At 38.2% G+C, this 11,527-nt stretch overlaps 1 protein-coding gene across 1 annotated transcript; it reads right to left on the bottom strand.

Annotated features, from left to right (window-relative positions):
- Positions 1-8,484: 8,484 nt before the first annotated feature.
- On the bottom strand, positions 8,485-9,076 carry LOC143635621 (uncharacterized). The gene is made up of 2 exons (XM_077103405.1): positions 8,735-9,076; positions 8,485-8,637 (listed from the first exon to the last, which is right to left on the bottom strand). Exons 1-2 carry the CDS (start codon positions 9,074-9,076, stop codon positions 8,485-8,487), a joined length of 495 nt encoding a protein of 164 aa, XP_076959520.1.
- Positions 9,077-11,527: the final 2,451 nt, after the last annotated feature.

Here is an 11,527-nt window from a genome sequence, read left to right as displayed (position 1 = left end):
GCATGTGTTTTCGTCCAAACTTCTTCTAGTATGCACACCATCAGAAGGATTACCGATCACATTTTCTAAAGGATGATTCTTGTGAATTTTGGTAGTTTGTATCGGTCCAACATCCAGATCATTCTCAATATTTGAATAGAGTTCATCTGAGTGGTGTTGAGTGTGGAATGGATTGTAGAATTCATCTTCATTCGAGACAGTTTGAGTTTCAACCGCAGTTGACATGGTAGGTTGATTTTCATTATTTTGAGGACATTGCACAATGGCCTCCTCTTCGTCAAACAACATCTGAGTGGCCATCTTCTCATCTATGTCTGCAAGATCTAAGTAAGGCACATTAAAAGATTTGAATAACTTATCATAGTCGAAAGCCTCTGCTGGTCCCATGCTAGGCCTTGGTTATTTGTAACTAGTAATGTCAGTGTTACAGACCACCTCAACCTTACTGTTTGATAAATTAAAGACTCTTCTGTTGGGTGTCCCAACTACATAACCAACTAAGATACATTCGTCGGCTTTCTCACCAAATTTAGAGTTAGTCTTTAATATCGAACATGGGGACCGAAGGGTTCAAGACCTTTCAGATTTGGCTTTCTACCATGCATAAGTTCATAACAGGTTTTATTTAATATTACGGTTAAAACACGATTAAGGATATAACAGGCCGTGGCAACAGCCTCGGCTCAGAACACCACGGGAAGTTTAGCGTCTGCCAGCATAGTCATGGCGCCTTCGATTAGAGTTCTGTTCTTCCTTTCAGCTACTCCATTTTGTTGCGGAGTATATGGCGCGCTATACTGATGTTCAATCCCTTTCTGCAAACAAAACATCTCCATTTGATAGTTCTTGAACTTCATGCCATTATCACTTCTGATGAACTTAACCTTTCTCCCAACAATATTTTCCACCTTGGTAATCAAATTAATTACCAACTGAACTGTTTCATCTTTTGCCTTCAGAAAATAAACCCAAAAGTATCGCGAGTAATCATCAGTCACCACCAAACAATATGAAGTTCCTCCTAAACTTTTGACATTCACTGGACCAAAAAGATCCATGTGAAGAAAATCCAAAGTGCAGAAAATTGAGTTAACTTTCTTGGAGTGATGTGGCTTCTTGTGCTGTTTTCATTTCTTGCATGACACACATTGGTCTTCAAAATGGAAGTTCTTCAATGGAACCCCAAGTACCAGCCCATTCTTGACAATGTAGTTCATTTTACGAAGATGAATATGACCCATTCTTCGGTGCCACAACTCTGACTCAGACTCTGTTGCTTTTGACAGAAGACATGACTCTTCTGTCGCCATCTCGGTTGACCGCATATCCATTACATATGTGTTCTTTCTCTTGGAGCCTTCATCACGATCCAAGTTTCAGGAATCTTGAAACCAGGATAAAGCACGAGTGCCTCATCTTTTGTAAAATGCACGGTGTATTCTTTGTCACAATTCTGAGAGACACTCAAAAGATTGTGCTTTAACTCTTTCACAAAATTAACTTTTTCCAACTTTATTCTTCCATTAGTCACAGTACCAGTACCAGTAATTCTTCCTCCACTTTCTCCTGCAAAACTAACCCTTCCTCCTTGAACGGTCTTCCAATCACGTAACAATTTCTTGTTACCAGTCATGTGCCGAGAACAGCCACTGTCAACAACCCACATATTGTTTACAGCCCTGCTCAACTATTCCTGCACAATTAAAGAAATGGATTAAAAACGGGGGACCCAAGACCGGAAGGTCTTGGGTTGATCAAGCCTGTTATCCGGCATCCAGTACCTTGGTTGCCCAACATTCTTTTGAGGAAAGTTTCCATATGGTCTGAAAGGGAAATTTCTAGATGAATGGCTATAAGGCCATCCAAACTTCTTGAATTTCCAGCATATGTGAAATTATAATTGTTTGTTCGGTGGTTCACAGGGAAAAAACGAGACTGGTTTCTTTGAAATCTTGGATTAGTCCAACGATTGTTTGATGTGTTAGCATTCTTACCAGCATTATATTTAGTATTCATTTTATTCTCAGTTTCAGTTGGCCGCATATTTCTAGATTTTCTCTGTCTCAAAGGACAGTCATGACTAAGTGTCATATTCTGTTGCATCTAAAACAACCTTGGTTTGAACTATTCGTCTTCTTTTGAACATTCTTATCAGAGGTTGCTGTAGATGATGAGGTTGCGTTACTATCAGTTTGCCTCAATATGGTGGAACAAATGGGTTTAAGGAAGATTTCTTTTCATCAAACACATAATCGTCTCCTCATTTCAGTAACACGACCTCATCTTTCGTCTCACCAGATTCAGACGATTTGTCCGGATTCGATGTGGCAGAACTTGTGACATTCAAACTTGTCTGACTCGCTTCATTCTCATTAACTTTGGTATTTTTAGTAGTGACTCTGATTGGAAATGTCTGACTAATTTCAACATTCACGGATTGCTGATTACTAGGATTATAAGTATAGTTATTATTATATGGTGGTGGAACTTCTGTGAATCCAATTCCCCCTTTGTTAACCGGGGAACGTTAAACACTTATAATATGGTCGAGCATCGCAGAAGAATTTCTAAATTGTTCAATTTTCCTGTTCAGTTCCACCACTTTTACCTGGTAATCAGCTATATGTTTGTCCTTTTCATCTATTAGTTTGGTCTTTTCTTCTAACACTTCATAGCTAAGATCAATTACTTGTATTTTTTCAGCTAGGGTGGCTTTAAGGCTTCTGATGTCTTTTTCACTAGCTTTTATTTTTACCGAGTAGCTATTTTCTTTAGTTTTAGAATAGTGATGTTCTTCCTTTAATTTTCTTAATTCAATGTCCAAACTAACAAACTGATCAGTTAACGCTTTCAATTGATCAGACAGTTTTTCACATTGTTCACAATGAGATTCAGAACATACCTCTGAGAGCTGATCGTTCACTTCTGCTATGTATGCTTGATTCTTCATCGACTCTTTGTCGCATCTTCCAGTTTCGATGTTTACCAAATTTACCTGTTCGATCACCTCTTCAACTTGTATATTCCAGTTATACCCACCGTTCTGCTGAGATACCATAGCCTTGATTTCATTTCCACTTCCATTATGTTGAGTAGGCCTGTTCTGATTTCGTTCAACTCTTTCATTCGTACATTTTCTAGCAAAGTGGCCATTTTGTTGACAATTGTAGCATCGAACCTTTGACTTGTCAAACCCCGGTCTTTCTCCAACAAAATTTCTACCAGTCTTCTTCATAAATCTCTTAACCCTTCTCACTATCATAGCCATCTTCCACTGCAAATCCATTTCTTCCATGTCATCTGCATCTATCTGATCATATTCCTCATCCAAGGTTGCAGGTTCCACTATTTTTCCTTTGATGTAGTTCTCATAAGAGGCAATGAATGAGGCATAAAGAGCAAATTGTTGTTCAGCTGATTTCACACTCATAGGCATCTGTGAGTAATTCTTGCTAGAAGCACTGGCTGAGAAATTACCAGCTGAGAATTGAGACTTTGAGGAACTACTTCCACCCGCTACAAAACATACGTCACCATCCATATTGAGTACCACATGACCATCTTGAGCGGAGTTTGGTTCTCCCCCCAAAGTAGTAGGCAGTCGATTCTGTTTTCGAACTTGAGTTTGGAGAGCCTTTCGCACCTTATATTCCCGGATCCTGAACCTGATCTGTAGGCGTCTCCTTTTGAGTCATGTTAAGTTCAAAATTATGTAACTTATTAACAACCTTCTCCAAGTCAAATTTCTCAAAATCTTTATATTCTCTCATCAGAACTGTGTACATCTCCCATTTTGGTGGGAGAGCATCAAGAAACTTTTCCACTATCTCTTCTTCCTTGTATTCAATGGAGTAGTTATTCAACTCGGTCATTAGGTGATAATATCTTGTTATGATGTCACGAGTGATTCATTTTTCAGATATTTGAATACAGAGAATTAAGTTTTCAGCAGCTTTGTTTTGGAGGTACGAATCCCAACGTTTCCTTCATAGTGATTTTCAAGTGCTTCCCACAATTCTCGAGCAGTTTTGTACTTCTTGAAAGTATGGAGAATCTCTTGAGGAAGTGCCATTGTAATGGCTACATGTGCTTTACTCTCTACTTCATACATTTTCTTTTCATCATCCTCCATCTTACTATACTTCTTAATTTGCTCTCGACCTTCGAACTCAGTAGTCGGTTGAATGTACCCATCTTGAATACAGACCCACATCTTTGCATCTTGATACTTCACATATTGTTCGAACCTATCTTTCCATGCAACGAAATCAGTACCTTTAAGCAGTTTTGGAGCTTTAGTTGCTGAACCAGCTTCAACCTCCATCTTTACTAGTTCTGTGATGTTTATCAAAGTCATACTTGAACGATACGAGACTTAGAACTCAACAACAAGATTCTGTAAACAGTGAGCAGCGAAGTTATTTTAACTTCGCTAGCCTGCAACTTCGCTGGTTAATAGTTTCAACAACTTCGCAGGTCAACACTTCGCAGGTCAACAACTTCGCACATCAACAACTTCGCCAAAACCTTATATGTTAGCTAAAACCCTAGTTTGGGTGTCGGAAACTTCGCCAGAAGAACAAAGATATTTTGCAGGTTTGACACGTCCGATTCCGAAGGTCGCAAGAGTGATGGGAAGGTGTAATTGATGAGTATTGTTGAGAAACTGACAAAGGAGAGGTATTTCAACGTAAAACAGTTCTGTGAATAATCGAACGGAGCAATTTTAACACTCGTGTGATAATCCCGAACCACATAATCACGAGCAAAATGCTCTGATACCAATTGTAGGTTCCCAGCCGGATCTACACAGGAGTATCTCGTAACACGAGGGTGCGGAATCCCCTACGTATACGATACGAGTGCTAAAACGATGAACACATTAATGACAAGCAAACACACGAGTATATAAGAGAATACTTGGTAGATTGCCCAGGTAATAACCAATAAACCAAAACACGTATCATAAGAATATTACTAAACACGTCGTTCAACTCTATCAAATGAGCTGCAGTTAGACATATATATTAGCGACAACTTCGCCTAACATACTAGGCGAAATTGTCCTAACTTCGCTCAATTCAAGTTCGCCCAAACATAAAAGCAAACTTAACAAGTTCAACACAAAACGAACAATTTAAACGATTACAGACACAAATAAACACGAGATAATGAACTACTGGCATCATGTACCAACAGATTACATGAGGCCCAGTCGAATACAATGGCCAACTCGATTACAAGGCCTTTATTCGAATACAATGTAGGGTCGATTACACTGACCTTATTCAATTACATTATTAAATTCGATTACAAGGTTATAGTTCGAATACAATGGCCAACTCGATTACATATGGCCTATTCGATTACACATGGCCTATTCGATTACATGCCCCAATCCAATTACAAGTGTAAACCCGATGCAATATATATAACTTGAATACAATGATGTATTCACTTACATCCATAATTTCGAATACAATATGGAACTCGAATACAACCTGTACATTCGATTACAATGAGGAATTCAGTTATATTATGTCACTCGAATACATTGTGACATGTAAGGCCCCGTTACCGGTGCCTTACTTTGGACGTTGGATTTACTCATAAACGCAGTTCTAAATATCAGAGTTAATTAAAAACTTTCGCGGAAATTATTAAACTTAAATCATTTATTACAAACATCCATATTTTGTCTTTTAAAACATAACTTAAATTATAGTATCAAAACAACATGACAAATCTTCAGATGCCAGCCTCGTCAAATCCTGCCATGTGTCCTCTTCAAGCTAATTGTTTAAATCTATTCACCTGCGTGCATACTAAAAGTCAGCTACGCTGAGTGAGTTCTAGTTAATATAGGTAACATACAATACGTTCTTATATTACATACTTGACCTTCTTTACTTTCTTTCATACGCATGTAAGTATATACTTTCATTCTTACTTTCATACTTTCCTTCTTTTGTACTTCATATTTTATCTTTCTTTACATACATACTTATACGTTTTAAAGAGCCTTTCGCCCTATAACCTCACATATATTATTAGGGCCTGCCACCCTTAAAGAGCCTCTCGCCCTATAAACTCACATATATTATTAGGATCTGCCACCCTCCTTCACATATATTATTAGGGTCTGCCACTCTTCTTCACAGATATTATTACGGTCTGCCACCCTCCTTCACAGATATTATTAGGGTCTGCCACCCTTTACCGTCAATTCCTTCATATCATACTTTCCTTTCTTTTGTAAATTTTATATACTTTCTTACCTACTCATCAATCTATAACAAACATACACCATACATACAACATATATAAACAATCACATCTCTAAACTATCTCCTGAAAGTACATGCAATATCCGAAGATCGTTCATGTACCGTCATGCATTCATTCATAACGTTCACATATATCATAATAGGCATACACTTACCACTTAAGGTAAGTGTATTAACTAATCACATCGAGTATGCACACAACCGCGAAAACATAACAAGGAATGGGGCTAAAAACTCACATGGATCCTGTTATGCTCGCCGTTAATGGTTAATCCCTCCTTTAACTAAGCCCGTCTAACTGTTATAAATATGTGTGTTAATTAACCGTATAATTATTTAAGTTGGTATCTTAGTTTACCAACACACTTTCTAAGTTGGGCCAGGCCCACAAACCATTTTTTTAACTTATACAGATGGGACAACTATTTAATTCAGGCCCACTGTTCAGTTTGGGCTTCTGAGCCTAGTTGGGCCAGGCCCACAAACAACAATATGTCACTAGCTGGCCGAGAACTCTAGGGCAGAGAACTCAGTGAGATCTCGTGACCGAAAACTCTTGGCACAGAGATCCCTCCGTTGACCGAGAACCCATTATCTGACCGAGAACCCAGGGTCTGACTGAGAACTCAGTGGGCGTTCATGACCGAGAACCCATGTAACCGAGAAATCATGTTGACCGAGAACTTCGATTGACCGATATCTTGTGTCTGATGCTACCAGCTCTTATTTTCTATCTTTATTTCAATCTAGGCTCAGTTAACCGCTAACGGTCCATAATCATAACTGCTAACCACCTATTTTCCATTTTCCTTAACCGTTTTACACCCGTTGGTAACCCTGTATCAAGATCTAACCCGTTTTAGGTATAAAGCTTAAATATTTATCGATTTTAAACCCATTTTAGCTAGATCCTTAGCAAATGAGTAGATTAAGTCCACCTTTAACATCAAGTTTGCAACCTTATGATTTGTCTAAACCCGATTTACTCTAGGTTTGAGTTTCATGATCATTCGTTCATAAAAACGTAATCTTTAAGATCAAGAACATACCTTTATGCTTCACTTCGAACTACGGCTAGCTCGATACGTGCACTTGGACTTGTTAGCTTGTGTGTAAGATCGAAGATCTATTGTTACTATGATCGGTTTAGGGTTTGGATCTTGGTCGACGGCTATGGGGTGTGTTTGGCTTAAGTGTGTGCGTTTTATGGTGTGTAGAGAATAAGATGGATAAAATGTATGGAAATGGAAAGAATTTGGGTTTAAGGGGGTATTTATACACCCTTAAGCCCGTGGACCTAAGGCCCATCTTTCCTTTTTAGTCACTGATTAAATTCCATCTAATTAGCCTACTTCTTTTACCATCTTTATTATTTTATTTTTTCTTTATCAACTCAAGTAAACTCGTCTATCATACGAAGTAACATATTAGATATCATTATTGAAATTTTGGGATGTTACACCACACTCGCTTACAATATGAAACTCGATTACATATTGACAATCGATTACATATTGGGACTCGAATAGAATGGGCAGATCGCATACATGTATACTCACATACACGGGATAACTCGAATACATATATACCATTCGCTTACAAGGGGACATTCGAATACATGCATACTTGTATACATTGGAATACATATGTATAATAATGATTGCATGGTCACTCGAACACGCATACATGATCGATTACATGGGTAACCCGTAAGCACATGTATAATGGAGTGCATATAGGAATTGGATACATGTTTGGATCGATTCTATGGTGTGCTTTGAATACACTGCCATATGAATATACATATGCATTCAAATACATAAAGATTAAGTAAGTATGGGTATATGAGCACAAAAGAAAAGAAAGAAGACAGAATTACAAATTTTTTCCTTTAAAAAAAGCCAAATTACGGTTCGTGTCCTTTTCTAAGTTTCCTTGCAGGCGGTGTACTTTAAACTTTTTTTTTCTACACGTTATGTCCTTTACGCTAACTGGGTTAGAAAAACTCAGTTAAATGCCCTCACGTGAGGCACATGTGAGGGCATTTTTGTCTTTTCACCTGTACCTGCAACTTCTTCTTCCTCTTTCTTCTTCATTTTTGTTCTTTCATCAAACACCTGGCAGACCTTTCAATCTCCATTGCTACCAATAACCCCAAATCCTACCAACACACTCTTATAACAATCAAACCCACAAATTACACAAACCCCTCAATCTCCATTGCAATTCTCACATACCTTTCATCCTCTTGAATCACCTCATTAAAGAGAACCAACGCCTGCATCTTCATCTCAACTCGCCCAATTTTAAACCGACACAGCAAATCATTAACATAAAACCTAATATCATACTAGAACAGGTGCAATAGCTAATTCAGCTACAATGGAGAAATGACCCTGTTCAGTTGTTGAACATACATTGCCAGATAACAAGTTTGTGAAGTTAACCTGACCATGAAGATCAAACCAAGCACACTTTACAACTGAACCGTCCGGTATAGGCCCAATGCTTCCAAATTTAACTGTAATGGCATCCTCAGAAGCCCAAAAATCAAGTTCTGGTAGATTAGAAGCCGATAAATCCGAACCATTGTAAGCAAGAAGACCTAATACCGGAGCTAGATAAATGTAACCAGGTAAAGAGTAATAAGTTGTGGACCAGTTTCCTAAATTCTGATACACCAGAACAAGTCTCTCAACATACGGTTGCCCTCTTAACCCAACTGGAATCACAAATTCCCTAAACGTTTCAACGCCTCTCCGATACAAACTACCGCTTCTAAGCCTCATCGCCGATATAACTCAATCCCGGTCAAATACGATGGCACAGTACCTTTGAATGGAACACCGGTTTTCGGATGAACAAAAGCGCGATACGCATAGTCCTGTAAGGTTGCATCAAGAGTTCTTGCAGGCTTTGGTAGAGGATTAGATAGTTGAGACTCAACAAGTGGCCACCAGAAGATGCACATTAGCAGACTTGGAAATTGAAGCCTCATATGCGTCAAATTGTTGATAATCAGATTAATGAACAACAATTAACCGCCAACAACCTAATTCTGCCGATTTATACTCTTAACAAACCCTAGGATTCAATGATTCTTCAACAACACTCGGTTCAACAATCGAATACAGCAACAGTTGGCTTTATTTACGTCACAATCGATTATCACATCATTTTAAATGGCTTAATAACAAGCAATCGTACGGATTATAACTTCAAAACCCTAGGCAAATGCATCTGCGTATGAAATTGCATAATCTGGAGGCAACAACCGTATGAAATTGCATAACAGGGTTTCGAAACCTGGGATTGGTGCGTCAAGAGACGATATTAGGTTTTATGTTAATGATTTGCTGTTTCGGTTTAAAATTGGGCGAGTTGAGATGAAGATGCAGGCGTTGGTTCTCTTTAATGAGGTGATTCAAGAGGATGAAAGGTATGTGAGAATTGCAATGGAGATTGAGGGGTTTGTGTAATTTGTGGGTTTGATTGTTATAAGAGTGTGTTGGTAGGATTTGGGGTTATTGGTAGCAATGGAGATTGAAAGGTCTGCCAGGTGTTTGATGAAAGAACAAAAATGAAGAAGAAAGAGGAAGAAGAAGTTGCAGGTACAGGTGAAAAGACAAAAATGCCCTCACATGCGCCTCACGTGAGGGCATTTAACTGAGTTTTTCTAACCCAGTTAGCGTAAAGGACATAACGTGTAGAAAAAAAAGTTTAAAGTACACCGTCTGCAAGGAAACTTAGAAAAGGACACGAACCGTAATTTGGCTTTTTTTAAAGGACAAAATTTGTAATTCTGTCAAGAAAGAATGAAACATTAAAGTAACACCCAGCTTTTTAATACATTAGGGTTACAGGTAAAAGTATATTCTAAATATATTGTATTCTAAAGCAAGGTCATTAGAATAGACCAGACTTAGCCATTTTGGCTGAAATATGAATAATGTGCATTGGATATATATTGATACGTATAATTAATGTACAGTCAGCCGAGCTCAATTAAGGAAGGGAATAACAATAAACGGAGAACGTAACAGGATCCAAGTGAGTTTCTAGCCCCATTTCCTTGTTATGTTTTCAGGGTTGTGTGCATACTCAATGTGAATGTTAATACACTTACCTTAATTGGTAAGTGTATGTCTTAATGATGAATGTAATAGTTATGTTTATATTATGAATGAATGCTTGACAGTATGAAAACGATCTTCGGATATTGCACGTATTGTTAGGGAAGGTAATGTGTGGTAAGTATGAAATGAGTATGCGAAAGAAAGTATGTATGAATATTGCATGTATGATAAGTATGTATGAATGCTATAATAATAATGACAAAGAAAGGTAATGTATGGTTGTATGGTAACGAAAGGGAACCGAGCCCTAATAATACTTGAGGCAAGAGGGAACCGAGCCCTAATAATACTCGAGGCAAGAGGGAACTGAATCCTAATAATATTCGAGGCAAGAGGGAACCGGCCCTAATAATACTCTAGGCTAGAGGGAACCGAACCCTAATAATATTCAAGGCAAGAGGGAACCGGGCCATAATAATACTCGAGGGATATAGGGCGTAATGCTCTTTAAAACGTAAGGTATGAAAATGAAAGAAAGAAAATATGAAGGTAAGTGAGTGTATAATTAATGAATGTAAGAAAGTATAAAGTATGAGCGAAAGTATGTAATTATGAATGTGATGTATGTTATATGATTAACTAGAACTCTCTCAGTGTTGCTGACTTTTAGTATGCACGCAAGTGAGTAGGATGAGACAGCTGGCTTGAAGAAGGACACATGGCAAGAATAAAGAGGCTGGCATCCGAAGACTCAGTTGTCTATGTTTGAATAAAAAAACATGCTTTATATTAATTTAAATGGTGACTTATGTAATGAATGGTTGACTTTAATATTATTTCGCGAAAGTTTTAATTAACTATGATATTTAGAACTATGTTTATGAGTAAATCCAACGTCGAAAGTGAGGCACCGGTAAGGGGGCCTTACACGCGACTAACTATATAACAGTTACACGTATCAATTAACTATTACTACCCATATCGTGTTTCTAGTTTAATTATACCCTCAACGAACGGGGGTCCGGGGGCAGCGCCCCTTGCAATGGGGTTCTAGGGGCGGCAACCCTTAGCAGGGACAAAGGGGCAGAGCCCCTGGCTAGGGTCGAGCTGCCAGGTCAGCTTGGAAAAATTTTATTTCCATTATCTGCCTTATCACGATTTTCA

This window comes from Bidens hawaiensis, unplaced genomic scaffold (assembly GCF_021521415.1).
Source record: "Bidens hawaiensis isolate Kalapana, Puna unplaced genomic scaffold, B.hawaiensis_p1.1 tig00007615_1, whole genome shotgun sequence".
Taxonomy (NCBI): Eukaryota; Viridiplantae; Streptophyta; class Magnoliopsida; order Asterales; family Asteraceae; genus Bidens; species Bidens hawaiensis.
Note: the sequence above shows the minus strand (reverse complement) of the source record. Positions and strands in the feature narration are given on the sequence as shown.

Excerpts from the sequence above, each read along its gene's own strand:
- LOC143635621 (XM_077103405.1), bottom strand. The coding sequence starts at position 9,076 with ATGAGGCTTAGAAGCGGTAGTTTGTATCGGAGAGGCGTTGAAACGTTT. Across the intron at positions 8,638-8,734 it reads GGTTTGATCTTCATGGTCAG|TATGATATTAGGTTTTATGT; the intron begins GTTAACTTCACA and ends CACCTGTTCTAG.